The 16,086-nt window shown below is 53.2% G+C and overlaps 1 protein-coding gene and 1 long non-coding RNA gene across 3 annotated transcripts; both read right to left on the bottom strand.

The window, feature by feature from the left end:
* Nucleotides 1-510: 510 nt before the first annotated feature.
* TOR3A (torsin family 3 member A) lies at nt 511-14,700 on the bottom strand. 2 transcript variants are annotated; one of them, XR_012428013.1, is made up of 7 exons: nt 14,369-14,700; nt 13,712-13,825; nt 10,617-10,882; nt 8,461-8,639; nt 2,653-2,817; nt 2,300-2,424; nt 511-1,545 (listed from the first exon to the last, which is right to left on the bottom strand). XR_012428013.1 is itself a non-coding variant. In XM_005540105.5 (6 exons), the coding sequence occupies exons 1-6, from the start codon at nt 14,640-14,642 to the stop codon at nt 1,295-1,297; spliced, it is 1,209 nt and encodes a 402-aa protein (XP_005540162.3). In that variant the 5' UTR covers nt 14,643-14,700; the 3' UTR covers nt 511-1,294. The 2 variants fall into 2 exon arrangements, 1 of the variants encoding a protein (XP_005540162.3); XM_005540105.5 differs by lacking the exon at nt 2,653-2,817.
* LOC135967715 (uncharacterized) lies at nt 4,442-5,704 on the bottom strand. The gene is made up of 3 exons (XR_012428038.1): nt 5,607-5,704; nt 4,714-4,823; nt 4,442-4,607 (listed from the first exon to the last, which is right to left on the bottom strand). It is a non-coding gene; the product is annotated as an uncharacterized lncRNA (long non-coding RNA).
* Nucleotides 14,701-16,086: the final 1,386 nt, after the last annotated feature.

Here is a 16,086-nt window from a genome sequence, read left to right as displayed (position 1 = left end):
AGGCTAGGCACAGTGGCTCATGCCTGTAAGCCCAATACTTTGGGAGGCTGAGGCAGGAAGATAGCTCAGGAGTTCCAGACCAGCCTGGGCAACATAGTGAGCCCCTGACTGTGTGTGTGTGTGTGTGTGTGTGTGTAATATGTAAAAAACAGGGAAGAAGGAAGGGGAAAGGCACATAATGAACACTTTGTTTAGGCACAATGCTACATGTCTACACGGTGCCATTTAATCCTCAAAAATGACTGCTTTTCTTTTTACAGCTGAGAGTACAGGAGTGAACATTTTCACATGTAAGAGCAATGTGCTGTGGAAGCCTCTTCAGTAGGAGGTTGGCATGACTTGGTTCCACCGATGCGGTCCCAAAGCAAATTGACTAGATGGGCAGACCAGCCACATACCCTGCTAGCTCCATGTGTGCCAGCATCTACCCTGTCTCTGCCAGGCCTTACCAGGATTATCAGGTTTGAAATTTTGCTAGATCTCAGAAACAGTAAGAAAGTAGGCCAAGGATTTTAGAAAAATCAAAAATTTTAATCTTTACATTAACACGTCAAGACCCCCAATTGTCTTTGAAAAGATTCCCCCCTCCCCCACCAAAATCTGTAGACCATAAGTCTTGGCCTACACTGACCTGATTTGTAAAACACCTTCCTCTGTGTACTTTTCCCTTCAGCCTCAGGCTCTTGGCTGATTGCTCACAACAGAAGCAGCCCGGCTTTCCTCTGGGAGTCCCAATTTGAAAGCCCACCAGCCCGTAAACCTAGAGTGTACTCGCCACTCCTGGGTCACAGAACTTCGTTCTCCCCAGCTCTCTAACCCAAGGACTCTACAGCCTTTGAGGCCCAACACCCAAGCTCTTCCTTGCAGAAGAGCTGAGATGCTAAGGAGACCATCTGGAGTGTCATAATAAGCCTTTGGGATTTGCTGAGCTCCCACACGCCTGTCTTCAACCACCTGGCCCACTTTCTTCAACCACATTCCACTTTGGAATGCGTGTCTTTAAGGCACCAAGTGATCTTAAGAATGGGGTCTGTTTTTGAATCCAGCAATCCAAGTTCCTATCTCGGTGGAACCCCCCAAAAAAAAAAAAAAAAAGAAAAGGAAAAAAAAGAAAAAGGATTGGCTCAGCTTCTAATGTAAGGCCTGCCTTTTACACACCAGTTGTGTGTTAGTGACTGCTGGATGCCAGTCCACAGCCCCTCAAACAGCTCACAGTCCCAAACAGGGTGCTCCTACAGGTCCCAGGGTCCCGTTAGTGGAAGAAAGGGAGCTCCAGGAAGTCTTCCTCTAGCCTTCATGACAGGAAGTAGTTAATCCTCTGGGAAATAGACTTGCAGCCCTGGGAAGAAAAGAGTCGTTCCTCCTTGGGGACATACACCATCATCTGGGCAATTTCATCCAGTGTCTCTTCTGTATACAGGAGCTCCTGGCTCAGGAAGGCATCCCGTGCACACAGCCTCACGTGACGGTACTCCAGTGGCAGGAAGGGGATGAAGGAGTCAATCAGGTTTTCCTTCACAAGACGGCTGTGGCCAAAGCCATTGTCTGAAATCAAGACCAAAGTTACATGGAGTCTGACCTAGGACTGAACTTAGCTGGAATTTAGAGGGGGGTGGGGGGTTGCTGTTTGTTTCTTTTAAACAGGGGCTTGCTCAACCAGGCTGGAGTACAGTGGTGTGATCTGGGCTCCTTGCAGCCTCCACCTCCTGGGTTCAAGGGATCCTCCCATCTCAGCCTGTGAGTAACTGGGACCACAGGCGCACACCACACCTGGCTGTTTTTTGTATTTTTTGGAGAGAGGGTTTCACCATGTTGGCCATGCTGGTCTAGATCTCCTGGACTCAAGTTAGCCGCCCGCCTCAGCCTTCCAAAGTGCTGGGACTACAGGTGTGAGCCACCGCACCTGGCCCCAACTGGAGTTTTAAGGTGCCCCCAAACTGAAGGGCGGGGTGAGGTGGGCTCTCTTCTCTCAACTCTAGGAGTGCTGTCTGCAGTGTGTGTCAAGAACTCTACAGCTGTGTCTCCTTTAGGTAAAGTCTTGAAGTGAGACTCAGAGTCTCAGGCTTCAGAGACCACTGCGCCTGTTGTTGGGGCCCGTGCAAACTCCTCTTCCAAGTATTTCCAGAAAAGGAGCTCAGGCACGTTTCTTGTGCCTACCCAAGGTTGACAATGTGAGATGATTATGGGCTGCCCTCTGTGTTCCCAAGTACCCTATCTACCTCATAAACACACATTCCAACAAACAAACTAATTATCACCAGCTGTGGCTCACCAGAGGCATACTGAGTCACTTACTTACCTGTGGTCTCCACAATCTCTGCCTGGAGGTGGGGCTCCAGGTGTTCCATCGTAATTTCTTCCCGGGACCATCCAGCCTTGAGCAACTTTAGGACCACCTCATTGATTATATCGCCCCTGAGATTACTGAAAGAGACAAGAGCTTGTTAACCCATTTCTTTATATTTAGCTTCCATATGTGTTATCTCACCGCTGAAACCAATGCATTGGTGCCTGGAAGAATACAGGCTGAGGGGCGTGGACCTCTCTCTTCCAGGAGACCTTGTCACAACCTCACAACCTAAAGGTCTGCACAGAAGACACTGTCCAGCTTTGCCACCCATTCTCTCTTGTTCCCTTTTGACGCACACTTACTGAGACTGTGCTAAGTGCAGGGAGCATGAAGATGGTAAGATGTGGTTCTTTACTTCTGTGTGGTCTGAGGGGCATCCGTGTATTCGGTTCCAGGACAGTGTGGCAAGCGCTAATGGAGGAGTGAGTGAGTTCTAAGGAGAAGGCTTCAGAGGGAGGACGAGGCTTCTGAGCAAATAAAGAACAATTAGTGACCATCAGACACTCGACAAGGAAGGGATGTGTCCAGGCCTGGGTGCGCCAGAGGAGCATAGGCATGAAAGGTTGGCCAAGGCTAGGGTGAGAAGGCCTTTGTCTGCCATGTACATGGACTTGAGCTTATGGACCATGGAGAAGGGATGGAAAGAAGGATTTAAGAATTAGTTATGGAGGCACAATTGAAAAACCCTGTAACTGATAGATGTGAGAAGTGAAAGGAGGTCATGAAACAACAAGTGTTAGCCTCAAGCTGCTTGCTGTCCCCCTTAACAGAGGTGGAACATGGAAGGGTAGAGATGAAAGCCTGGTTTTACACACATTTGAGTGTTTTTTGCTTGCCTGTGATCTCTCTCAGGTTGTGCTATCACTGGGCAACTAGAATTACAGGTGTGAAGCACAGAAAGCAATTTGGGTTAGAGACAGGAGGGAGAAAGGGGATAGAGAGAGAAGAGCAACCGTAGAGCCACCAGCAGGGAAGCTGGGACAGAGGTGGTGGAGACGTGGACCTCCTCCGTCCTCCCCAGCCCAGGCGTACTTCTCCCCCACCTCACTGAGCTGTCCTCCCTCCCTGGGCTGCAGCCTCTGCCAGCTCCACCAGCTCCTGAAACCGAGGCCTTGCCCAGCTCCACATCAGTGCACTCGCACTTCCCTGTGCTTTCTCTCTCTTTGGAGACGGAGTCTCATTGTGTCACCCAGATTGGAGTACAGTGGTGTGATTTTGGTTCACTGCAGCCTCAACCTCCCCAGGCTCAGCTAATCCTCTCACCTCAACCTCCTAAGTAGCTGAGACTGCAGGTACATGCCACTCTACCCAGATTTGTTTTTTTTTTTTTTTTTCTTGAGACGGAGTTTCACTCTTGTTGCCCAGGCTGGAGTGCAGTGGCATGATCTCAGCTCACAGCAGCCTCTGCCTCCTGGATTCAAGAGATTCTCCTGTCTCAGCCTCCCAAGTAGCTGGGATTACAGGCACGTGCCACAATGCCCAGCTAATTTTTGTATTTTTAGTAGAGACAGGGTTTCACCATATTGGCCAGGCTGGTCTTGAACTCCTGCCCTCAGCTGATCTGCTCGCCTCAGCCTCCCAAAGTGCTGGGATGACAGGTGTGCCTGGTGCTATTTAAAAAATTTTTTTTTTGTAGAGACAAGGTCTCACTATGTTCCTCAGGCTGGTCTCGAACTCCTAGGCTCAAGTGATCCTCCTACCTCAGCCCCCCTTGCGTTTTCCTCAGGTCCAGTAGAATGAGGTAGGGTAAAGGACAGGGAAGGCAGGTGGCAGGTTAAGGTGTGGGGAACCAGTATCTCCATCTCTTTCCCTCCTTACCCGGCTCTGAAAGCCCCCATGACACCCACCAGTATATTAACTCACATCTTTGCTCATTTAGCCTGTGACCACACCCTGTTGTTCCATGGGGGCTCCTGGGAAGTGAGGGGAGCTGTGTGGTTCTCTCCCTCCCTGCCTCCGCCATTGGGTAGACGCTAAAGCTGGGCAGGCATCCTTCCCTGCCATGCAGGTAAGCCCGGACTGCCAAGTTGTCCAACTGGGTGCCTCATCGTAGGGGGAGGTGCCAATGTGTTTTTCACAACCAGAATTTACCAGGGGTTGAGAGCTCCCAGCTGGAGGAGCCCGGCAGGAACAAGGGCCATCTGCAGTGCTTGCTCAAGGTCAGTTGCTCAGCCAGGCCTCCCCCGAGAAGCAGCTCACAACCCTCTTCCACTTGCCGACACTGCCGCTGCTGCAGGAAGGCCTTCCAGGCACATACCTGTGCACACAGGAGCAGCCACCATTGCGTAAGCTGAGGTAAGAGTCTGCTGCCAGGGTGTTGGCCCATCCTGCATTCCCCACAGGAGGCAGGTAGCACTGTTTACCTTGGCAGAGGCTGAAGGCAGGATCTGGGATGCTGTGAAACCCCACAGTGATACTCCCTCACCCCAGCCCAGGGGCACGGACTCCAGGGCCGTCTCCATCCTGTAAGGTGCTGATGCGGGTAAAGAGAGGTCCCATCACATGGGGCAGGAAGCTGGGCCTATTTATTTCTGTAACCCCAGTGCTTTGCACATATCAGGCACACGGCCTTTAGTAAATAAAGGGACATCTCTGCACATGTGTCTGCACCATCTCCACCCTTCTCAAGCTCTCCTGTTTTGTCTCACAGCCAAAGTCCCTTTTCTTCCACCACTTTACAGGCTTTAATCTCACCCACCGACCCATAACCTGGGGCCCCTCTCTATGCGCCACCCCTCCCGTCTTCAGGGTCGCCACTCCAGCACCAGCGTTCTACCTTCAGACAGACTGTCTTCCCGGAGCACCTCCATCCCCTTCCACAGCCACCTGCCTCACTGGGAAGTCTGGAGGAGCCAGAAGGCACCTCTCTCAACCAGCCCTCTCCCCTGCCTCCAGCCCCTGCCAGGGCTGCTCTCACCAGCCTTATCCCTAAGACCCCAAAGGAAGGGGACTTAAGGCCTCACCAGAGAGAACTGGTGGTTACTGGTAACAAACCCCATGCTAACTGCTCTGTCTTTCCTAAAGAACAGACATAGACTCGATCATCTCTTTGAGCCTTAGTGTCCTCATTTATAAAGTAAGGACTGGACCAATCTAAGCTGTCCTCTCGTTAGTCAACAGGCAGCCAACAGACACGGGGCTGGGGCGCAAGGCCCACGACTCCACGAATAATTTCTATTTGTGTAGTTCTATAATTTTTCAAAGTCCTTTCTTTCCTTTTCCTGACAACAGCACAAAGGAAACAGGCTTTAACTACCCTAGTCACTTTGCAGCTCCCATGAGAACAGGGCAGCAGCTCCGATCGCAGAGTTCCACGTTCCTGTCCTGCCGTGTGAGCCCATTCTTGCAGCCTTCTATATTTGGCAGAAGTGGGCGAAGTAATGTTACTTTTCTGATGCCCAGCCACCGGCCCCGATTCCCTGGCCCGGATGAAGGACAGGCTCTGAGCACCACACTCAACTCCCTGCTTCAGCTCCCACCTCCTCTCTCCTGCCACCAGGGGGAGGCCAGCAAAACCACTGGCGACTCACTTCAAATGGCAGGTTTAGGATTTATTTCAGAATTAAACTGCTGCTCTTCCTACAGTGTGACTTGGTCACTCTAGCAGTTTGAATCAGCTGTGCTTTTCTCTCATGCCCTAGAATCCTTATTACAAGGGATGATTAATTGAAGCTCATTATAGAGATCAAGTCCAGAAACTCCAATATCAACACAGTGTCTCCTCCCAGCCATCGCCGGACTACCTGAGAACCTCAGAGGTTGAGAGGCTGCCACCCTGGACAGCCTGGGGATAGACTATGTCAGCCCAGCCCTCGGCTGGAGGGGGACCTCTGGCTCGTAAAGGCTGGGCACAGGCCCACACCAGAGCCACTAGAACCCAAGGCCACATCTTTTTAATCTGTCCTTTACATTCTTGTCAGTTACACATCCTCCTCCCTGGAGCTCAAAGGCTCCTAGGAGACCTCCCCACCCTGCTGTGGCATGGAGGAGTCTGGCAGACGGCTTTCCCGCAGGCCCCGCCCCATGCCGCCCACAATCACGTGGCCTCGGACAGTCCACCGAGGCTGGGTCACGGGGAGAAAGGCCAGGCGGCTGGTGAGGGGCTGGAGGGTGCTGCCGTCGGGTCGACGGCCAAAATACTACAAAGGCTAACATTTGCCTAGAGACTGCAAGGTCACCGGGTCCCATTAGGCAATCATGGCCCAGGTGAGGTTTTCCAAGCTGAGAAGTGGGTGGGAGAGTCTGTGTGGCTGGCACCACCTGAAGCCAGGAGACCCCTGACGGGGAAAGGGAGGAGGAAGACACTCAGTGCAAGAGAGATCCCTGTGGAAGCGAAAGGGAGGCCCGAGGCTGGGTCACCACGCTTCGCTCCGTGCCGTGGGAAGGACTGGCTTCCACATCGGTGGTTCAGAGGGTCCCCTGACTCCCCAACCCAGGGCTCAAGGGGAGAAACCACAGAGCACCCAGGTGACTCCTCTGTTTGGGCTCATATGCATGTTGCAGCCTCCACCTGACTCCCTATAACAGGAGGAGAGGTGAGCCCAGCTGCCTCCGAAGGTGGGAAATAAACAGTACAGAACGTGGGGATAAAAACTAATTAGAAGAATGTACTGTCCTCACCTCCTGGTTCTGGGCACTCAAATCATGCAAGAGAGCTCTCTCTTAAAAGCCACCCTGGGCGCCCCGCTCCCCTCCCACTTCGCAATGCATTCTAAGTCTCCACAGCTTCACCTACAGACCAGGAGGGCTGCCTGCCACCACACAGAAATCCCAAGTCAGCAATGGTTTAAACCTGTTTCACTTTTTTGAGACAGAGTTTCTCTCGTTGCCCAGGTTAGAGTGCAATGGCATGGTCTCAGCTCACTGCAACCTCTGCCTCCCAGGTTCAGGTGATTCTCCTGCCTCAGCCTCCCTAGTAGCTGGGATTCCAGGCGCCTGCCACTACACCCAGCTAATTTTTGTATTTTTAGTAGAAACAGGCTGGTCTCGAACTCCTGACCTCAGGTGATCCACCCGCCTCAGCCTCCCAAAGTGCTGGGATTATAGGTGTGAGCCACCGCACCTGGCCCGTTTCAGTTCTTCTTGTGAATCCACACTGAAACAAGATGTGCCCTCCACAGCTCACCCCTTCACCCCTCCACACTCCCCAAGCTAGGATGAAAATCAGCATCTCCCCACCAACTTCCCCATCCTCACAAAGTGCACCCTGCAGCTTGGGAAAACCCCCCAGCAAGCAAGTGCTGGCCTGGGGAAGGCGAGGCCGGAGTGGAGTTGGGAAGAAAGCACTTGGTTTGACTCCTACCGAGGCTCGAGCTATTGTGAAGCCTTCGAATTGGGTCAACAAGGACCCAAACTCAACTTGTAACAGACGCAGGACTCCCCCAGTTGGAGCCTCTGCAAAAAGATGAGGTTGGACAAGTTATTTCTAAGTTGTCTTCCCGCAAAGACATGTCAACAAAAGTACAGGACCCACAGTGCCGTGATTCAGTGACTGGGTCGTGCGTGGCAGTGTCACAACTGAACTACAGGTACTCAGAGGAAGCATGGGTTTCTCTCAACCCGTATGCCCTGGATTTTAAGCCAGTAATGACTTCTCATGATTGGAGCAGAAATAGACCTTCCAAGGCTGGAGGAAGAAATGGCCATGTTGGACTTGATGGGAGACTATGCCGTTCTCTAATCAGGCTTGCCTTGGGAATTTGTTTCAAAAAATCTGTCACCCAGATTGGAGTGCAGTGGCCCGATCTCAGCTCACTGCAACCCCCACCTCCTGGGTTCAAGCGATTCTCCCACCTCAGCCTCCCGAATATCTAGGACCACACGTCACCACGCCCAGCTAATTTTTGTACTTTTTGTAGAGATAGGGTTTCGCTGTGTTGCCCAGGCTGGTCTTGAACTCCTGGACTCAAGGGACCCGGCCACCTTGGCCTCCCAAAGTGCTGGGATTACAGGTGTGAGCCATCACAGCTGGCTGCTGCTTTCTGTACCAGAGTTTGTGCTGTTTTTTCTTGAGGAAAAGGTTCTGAACCTGGGGGCGTGTGGAAGCCTCCACTGCCAGCTAGTATCTTCCCCTCCCCCAGCCCTCCTGACTGCTGTTCCCCAGAACCCACCTGAGAAACAGAAAGATAGTCCACGTAAACTCGGCCCTGTGGCCCTCAGGGGCCCGGCGTTCTAAGTGTGGCTCAAGCACCTCCAGCAGCCCTGGGTGTAGCTTCTCAGCCTCATCGAAGATGAACAGGGTCTGGTGGCAGAGCTGCTGCGTCTCCCGGATCTGGCCCATCAGCTGCTCCTGCATGGGATATAGGGAGCAGCTGGGGAACTGGCGACTCCTTCCGCCTCTGGCCTTGAGGGCGTGGTTTCCCCTGGGCATGTGCAATGGACTCCTTGGGGCTGGGTTTCACCCCCTCGAACCTATCAAATCCAAGCTCTGGGGGAAGGCCTAGGACATTTGCATCTGACCAGCTCTCAGGTGATTCTCAAGCACCCTGAGGGTTGAAAGCTAAACAAGGTGAAGCCAGCCTGGGGACTAGGAAAGAGCCTAGAAAGGAGTGGGGAGAAGCCCTTCTGCCCTTGAGAAGGGGCCCCTGCTCCAGCCCTGCTTTCTCCTCTCCAGGACTAGGTCCCATCCCCGAGCTAATAATGTCCACACTGCCTGCAAAATTTCATTACTTCTACAACAAAAAAATCCAGGCGCAACTTCCCTGTTTAAGCTCGGGGTCTATTCCCAGGGGGTGGGTAGGAGTTGGGCTTTAACACAGGGGTGATGGGCAAGAAGAGGCTCATGTGCCTAGAGGCAGTCACAGTCCCCTGCCCTGAACTCCCGGGTGCACAGCGCCCACGGGCACCCTGGCTGGGCCGAGATCTCAGGGGGGAAGTCTGCTGAAGGACTCACTGGGCCCAACCAACATCCGACTTCGCTCCTGCAAGGGGCTGCGGAGGGTTCTTTGTCCCAGGCAAGATAGTAAACCTTCAAGTGAAAAGATGGTTCTTTGCAATGTTCATCAAAATGGGCAGGGAATATATTATTCAGGCCCAGCTCCCACCCCAGAGCCCACACTCCTGTCTACTGGGTGCACCTGTGTGGGGGAAAGTGTGAGGTGTAGGGCTGTGCACATGCCAGTTTTCAGAGCGGGGAAGCTGGGGCTGCAGCAGTTTTGCCACAGTCTAAGCCAAATAGTTCTTCCTGGAGAGGCCAGCTCAGCCTGCCCCTGCCCTCCAAAGCCATATGGAAACTGCCAGGAGACGTGGGCAGTCCCTGTCCTCAGACACTGACATAATCTTCCCAGGTGAACACATTCCAGATATCAGAACAGAAAGCCAAAGACAGGTGCAGTCATTTCTGTCCGGCTCTTCTGGTATGTTTTCAATACTACATGGCTGAATTAGTAGAAGAAACCCAAACGGCAGAACAGCCAAGGAAATTTCTGTCCATCCACTTGCTGTTATATAATAAGCCGACACGGGAAGACGTGGAAAATCATATAAGATAGGATAGGCCTGTTTTTTTTTTTTTGAGACGGAGTCTCACTCTGTCGTGCAGTGGTGCGATCTCGGCTCACTGCAAGCTCCAACCCCTGGGTTCACGCCATTCTCCTGCCTCAGCCTCCCCAGCAGCTGGGACTACAGGCGCCCGCCACCACGCCCGGCTAATTTTTTGTATTTTTAGTAGAGACGGGGTTTCACCATCTTAGCCAGGATGGTCTCGATCTTCTGACCTTGTGATCTGCCCACCTCAGCCTCCCAAAGTGTTGGGATTACAGGCGTGAGCCACTGCGCCCGGCCAATAGGCCTGTTTTTTAAAAAGGCAGGATATGCCACTCTCTGTCCAATGTAGTTACAATGACAGCCTGGGGAAACGTTCCGCACCAAAGGCAGCACATAAAATGCTAACTCTCCTTAGTTGACAAGGGTGTGCCCATGTGGACAGTCCGATAGTTTTTGCTTTTCTCTGTTCTACACTGCCTGTGACATTTCAATACTTCTACAACAAAAATCAACATGCAGCGTCCCTGCTTAAGTGCAGCGTCCAGCCTCTCGAGTGTGACTATTCGGGGGACAGAGCAGTGGGGGGGTTTGGAACACCAGTCCCCACCAGATGCTCAGGGCCTCCGTGAGGAGTGGACCGAGTGAGTGGCTCTGTCACAGGTTCTGCCACCTGTCCCCACCTCCCCAGGCTTCTCCAGAGCCCACTTCCTTGCAAGGAAGGGCTGGCAGAAGGGTCTTCCTCCCAGCACAGAGGCCTCACCCCAGCCCTGGTCGGCCTCACCTTGTACAGGTCCACATATTTGCGGTGAGGAAAGTGGAACGTGGCGATGAACATCCTGACACAGTCACTCATCAGCCCATCCCGATACAGGTTCTCCACCAGCATCCGTGCCACGAAGTTCTTGCCTGTGCCAGACCAGCCGTGGAACGACAGAGCAAGGGCCTTGTCTGGCTGGGGCGTCTCTAAGTAGCCCCTCACTGTTCTTAGGACCAGCTGCCGGACCAAATGCTGGCCATGCAGCCGCACGTTCAGGTCCCACTCTAAGCCTAAGGACGAGAAAGAGGCAGTCACAGCAAAAGGCACACAGAGGCGCATCCACCACAGCAGCCAGCAGCCCGGAAACCAAGCAACTCTGAATCTCTCTTGGTTGGGATCAGTTACTTCTCCTGTTTGGCATAATAAGCAGACAGAAGGCAGACTTTGTAGCAGAAGGGATGCAAGGACTACTTTCTTTCCTTTTTCTTTTTTGAGAGGAAGTCTTGCTCTGTCACCCAGGCTAGAGTGCAGTGGTGCAATCTCGGCTCTGCCTCCCTGGTTCAAGCGATTCTCCTGCCTCAGTCTCCTGAATGGCTGGGATTACAGGTGCCCGCCACCATGCCCGGCTAACTTTTGTATTTTTAGTAGAGATGGGGTTCACCGTGTTGGCTAGGCTGGTCTGGAACTCCTGACCTCGTGATCCACCCGCCTCGTCCTCCCGAAGTGCTGGGATTACAGGCGTGAACCACCATGCCTGGCCTCAAGGACTACTTTTTGAAGAGTTTGGGAAATAAAGATGGGACTTAGGGAGACAGAGGAATCACCCTTCCTGAAGATCCTGCACATACCCAGAGCAGTTGGCACAGACCTGTCTGGGGAGGAATCCTGTCCCCCATGTCCTGAGGCTGCTCCCATCCCTTGGTTTCAGGGCTCCCTGTTTCATGCAGAAGCTTGATTTTATTCATTCTCATTCAATTCAGCCGACACTTGTTGAGAGCAGCTCCAGTGTGCAAAGCCCTCTGCTAGGCCTAACTTCCTCTCAGACCTGAGGTTGTAGGATTTGGAGATGGGGCTACCAGGAGCCACAGTGGAGGCAGGGAGGGTGTGCTGCCAGCTGTGGGTGAGCACTCCAAATCCAGGATCAATTGGTTGAACACCTCAAGCCAGCCCAGAGCGTGTATTCTGGAGCCTTGGGAGGTCAAGGTCTATGATAAAACGTTGAGGGTATCACACATTGCTCCAAAAGTAGTAGTGACATAGAAGAAAATTAACATTTGCTGTTTTCTCTGTATTCAGAACTGGGCTAAGTGTTTTACATTTAGTCTTCACAATTCTGCAAGGCAGGCATTATTATTCCCATTTAAAGCTGAAGAAACTGGCTGGGCGAGGTGGCTCACGCCTGTAATCCCAGCACTTTGGGAGGCCGAGGTGGGTGGATCACCTGAGGTCAGGAGTTCGAGATCAGCCTGGTCAATGTGGCAAAACCCCATCTCTACTAAAAATACAAAAATGAGCCAAGCATGGTGGCGTGCGCCTATAATCCCAGCTACTTGGGAGGCTGAGGGAAGAGAATAGCTTGAACCTGGGAGGCGGAGGTTGCAGTGAGCCGAGATCACGCCACCGCACTCCAGCCTGGGTGACAGAGACTGACTTGGTCTCAAAATAAATAAATAAATAAAATAAAATACAGCTGAGGAAATGGACACTTGGGAAGGACTCTGCCAGCAAGGAAGAGGCAAGACTAGGAATCCAGTGGAGGAGTCTCTGATTCCCCGGCCGCAACAATTTGGATATCCAGGCCTTTGTCGAACAGGCATGTTGAGGGCAGAACGTAGTTGAGGGCAGAAAGTAACTCGCTAATTGCCACCTAGGGTCTTATCCAAGTCAGCAGTGATCCAAATTCAGACTTCCTGACCTGTATGTACTCCTATCTTCTGTCCTGAGCCAGACTGTGTCCCTAAAAACACTGTGTTATTGGCATTTTGGCCAATTAAGTGACCTAAATATCTAAGGTGGGCCTCATTTATGGAGACTGAAGGAGCTGGGATCAGAACTCTGGGTAAGAAATTGCTCCTGGGGAAAAGAGAGGAAGCTTTTGCAAATGTCTGAATAGGTTTCAGAACATGGGGCCAAAGATGACCTTGTGAGAGTGAAAATGCAAATCAACTGCAATATGCAAATCAAGTCACCCAAACTAATTAGAAAATACTGGTTGCCGGGTGCAGTGGCTCACACCTGTAATCCCAGCACTTTGGGAGGCCGAGGTGGGCAGATCACAAGGTCAGGAGTTCAAGACCAGCCTGGCCAACATGGTGAAACCACGTCTCTACTAAAACTACAGAAATTAGCCGGACGTGGTGGTGGGCACCTGTAATCCCAGCTACTCGGGAGGCTGAGGCAGGAAAATTGCTTGAACCCGGGAGGCAGAGGGTGCAGTAAGCTGAGATCGCACCACTGCACTCCAGTGTGGATGCAAAGCAAGACTCTGTCTCAAAAAAAAAAGAAAGGGACACTTGTAATCATAACCCAGAATTTCTGATCAGTTCTCTCACTGGATAGTTCCAGCCCCTCTGAGAGGTCCCTGTTTCTGTTTAGAGTGAAACAAGGTGCTCTGGGCCTGACTCTCCTAGAGATCAAAGGAGATGTTGGATTATGAGTTAATCCCTTTGAAACTCTTAGCACAGTGCCTGGTATGTATAACAGATATTAGGTATTCTCTTCTCCTTGGAAACGCTCTCAGGGATGCGGGAGGACATGGTGGGGGTAGCTGACAAATGAGCAGAGGAAAACCTGTTTAGACAGGGGACACACGGTGGTAATGATGGGCCTGTTCCCTCCTCCCAGCTTAGCTGAGTGTGATGTGTTCATGGCATTCCCATGGATCCTCAAGATGCACGAAACAGCTCAGTTTGCCTGGGCTATTAAGCTAGAGGCTAAAAAGGGGCTTCCCTGACTCTCAAGCATTTGGTACTCCTTCAAAACCTCAGACTGTGGCAGAAGTTCCTGCTTGTGGGGAGGTTGGACAGGATGACGAAAGGTCCCTTGCATCTAACCATTTCCCCTGGACTGCGTCCCCTCCCCACAGATCCCTAGTCCCTTGAAGCCATGCGAGGTCCAACCTGTAAAGTTGTTGGAGATTCTGCAATCCCCACCGGGGCAGCAGTCTTGGAAGCTGCAGTACCACGTGGTCAGGAGATCCAAGTACCGCTGGCCCAACAGGGAAAGGCGCCAGCCTGGAAAAGGAAGAGCTGTGAGACCGAGAGGAGACCATCCGGAGCTCGACAGTGATGCGGCAACGTTGCCACACAATTTGTCAGGGACAGAGCGACACCCAGAACTCAGATTCCAACTGCCAGCCCCAGCTCAGCCCACTGTCGGTCCTCAAGCCCTGCGTCCAAAAGCAGCAAGGGAGACGGCAGTCACCAGGCATGTCCACAGCGGACGCTGTCAAGAGCAGCACCTTCGAATAACGCCAGGGTGGGCTGGGAGACGGCACAGGCGGTGCAAGCGAGTCTGGAAAGCGCGGGGATGAGGGGCGGCAGGGGACGGGCAGCCAGGCCGCAGGGGGCGGCACCGGGGATGCGAGTGGGGCCGGAGCGGTGATGGGGCTCCCTGCTCCGCGGAGGCTGCCCCCGCCTACAGCCGGTACCGGCGGCTGAGCGGAGCAGAACTGCGGGCCCTGACGTCGCCCGGGGGCAGGAGCGAGGCGACCACAGCCGCGCCCGGATCGCACTCTGCTCCGCAGCGAACGGCGGGCCGCGGGGACGGGGTCTTACCCAGGGGCCTCGCGGCTGCCTCCTCGTCCTCGTCACAGTCGTCCGGCCACACCTGGCAGCTGAAGAGCGTCCAGTACCGCTTGGAGAGGGCGCCGGCCGCCCTGAGCTGCTCCTGCAGGCGCTGGAAGCCCGGCCAGGCCCAGGCCGAGCCCGGCTCGTCGGTTCCCTCCCACGGCCTGGAGGTGCCGCGGGGCTCAGGCGCGCCCGGGAGCAGCAGCAGCAACAGCAGCAACAGGAGAAAGAGCCAAAGCTGGCGCCACGAGCCGCGAAGCATGGCCGGCCCCAAGCTGCGGGACCTTCTGGCTGCCGGCCTAGCCAGGCTCCCTTAAGCCGGGGGCTGTCGGGCGGGGACCGCACTTCCGAGGCGGGAGTGAACCCGGGATTGGTGTTGCTCTGGCGACCGGCGGGCCGGGCTGAGTGCGCACTGGCAGCCTCCGTACACGTGACCCAGGCGGGAACCCGAAACCCTGGCGGGGGTCCTGAGAGGCAGTCCGGAGACTGACTTCAGGCAAGGTGCAACTAAATGGCTTCCTGGAAGCAGTTTATTCTGGGTCGTGATTGTGGTTGCAAAGGTGAAATCAGGCTTTGAAATGGCCACTGTCAATCACTCGGCTAGGACTTTCGGACGGACCTGGTGGCCCATCAGAGGCCTACCGAATAAGGACACTCCTGCTCTGCCTCGCGTTTGCAGATCAACTTCTCGCCAACCTGTTAGAGGAAGCCGGGACACCGTCTCAGCCAGGAGCATTAGGCAGGCCAGGAGAGTCAGCTGAGTGAAGAGGCCCTGGAAAGAAGGGCGCAGCTGGGTGCCTGTCTGGCCGAGGTTGCCCTGGCTCCTCCGCAGAGGGAAATGAAACCGCAGCAAAACACCAGCAGGTTTCCACAGTTTGGGAGTCCACGAAAAGCAAGAGGAAGCTGATTGACGGGCCCCAGTCTGGAAGTGTTTGGATTTTGGAAACCCCCCGAGTCACGGGTAAATCATAAGGCGTCATGTCAATGTAATTATATCTCATAAAAAGGTGAAGTACTGTGTGCACTTTCTTGACTAGGTTTGCAACTTTCAAGTGCTGGGGCTGAGTAGCCCATCCGACACCACTGGCAAAAGACTACAGGCCTCTTTCCCTCAGCGCTCTATTCTCCATAGCGAGCAGCTTGGAACAAGGCTGTTAGATTTCAGAAGAGCTTAATGCATTGTTTAAAATCACCTGGCTTACTTCAGCCAATGGCCAAAAAGCCATCTTGTCTTAGGAGAAAACTGCTGTCTAGAGAGATCAGAGGACTTGGCTAATGTCGTCATGTTTAGTGGCTTTGAGGGTGGGCCCTCCAGACAGCAAGGTGAATCTGAGCACCATGTGTCACAAATGTCACAGGCAACTTGACTCATCTCTTCACCCCCGTCTCTTAGATCACACCCAGTGCCAGGTCTGCTCCATTCTCAGCAGCACACCAAATTTGCGCCTTTCATTCAAACAGCTACAGAAACTAGACAAGCACCTTTGCTGGACACAAGGTTGAGATGAAAAGTAAAATGTTCGTAGTGTCTCAGCCATTCGGTGTGATGTCAAAAACTTTTCAGAGAAGCAGCCATGGCACCAGCCCAGCACTGTGTACATTAAGCTTGTGGAGTCCACCAGAGACAATTAACAGCACATACACCACAGTGCTTACTGGAAAACCAAACAAATTAGGCCGGGTGCGGTGGCTTAGGCTTGTAATCC

The sequence above is a fragment of the Macaca fascicularis genome, chromosome 1 (genome assembly GCF_037993035.2).
Source record: "Macaca fascicularis isolate 582-1 chromosome 1, T2T-MFA8v1.1".
NCBI lineage: Eukaryota > Metazoa > Chordata > Mammalia > Primates > Cercopithecidae > Macaca > Macaca fascicularis.
Note: the sequence above shows the minus strand (reverse complement) of the source record. Positions and strands in the feature narration are given on the sequence as shown.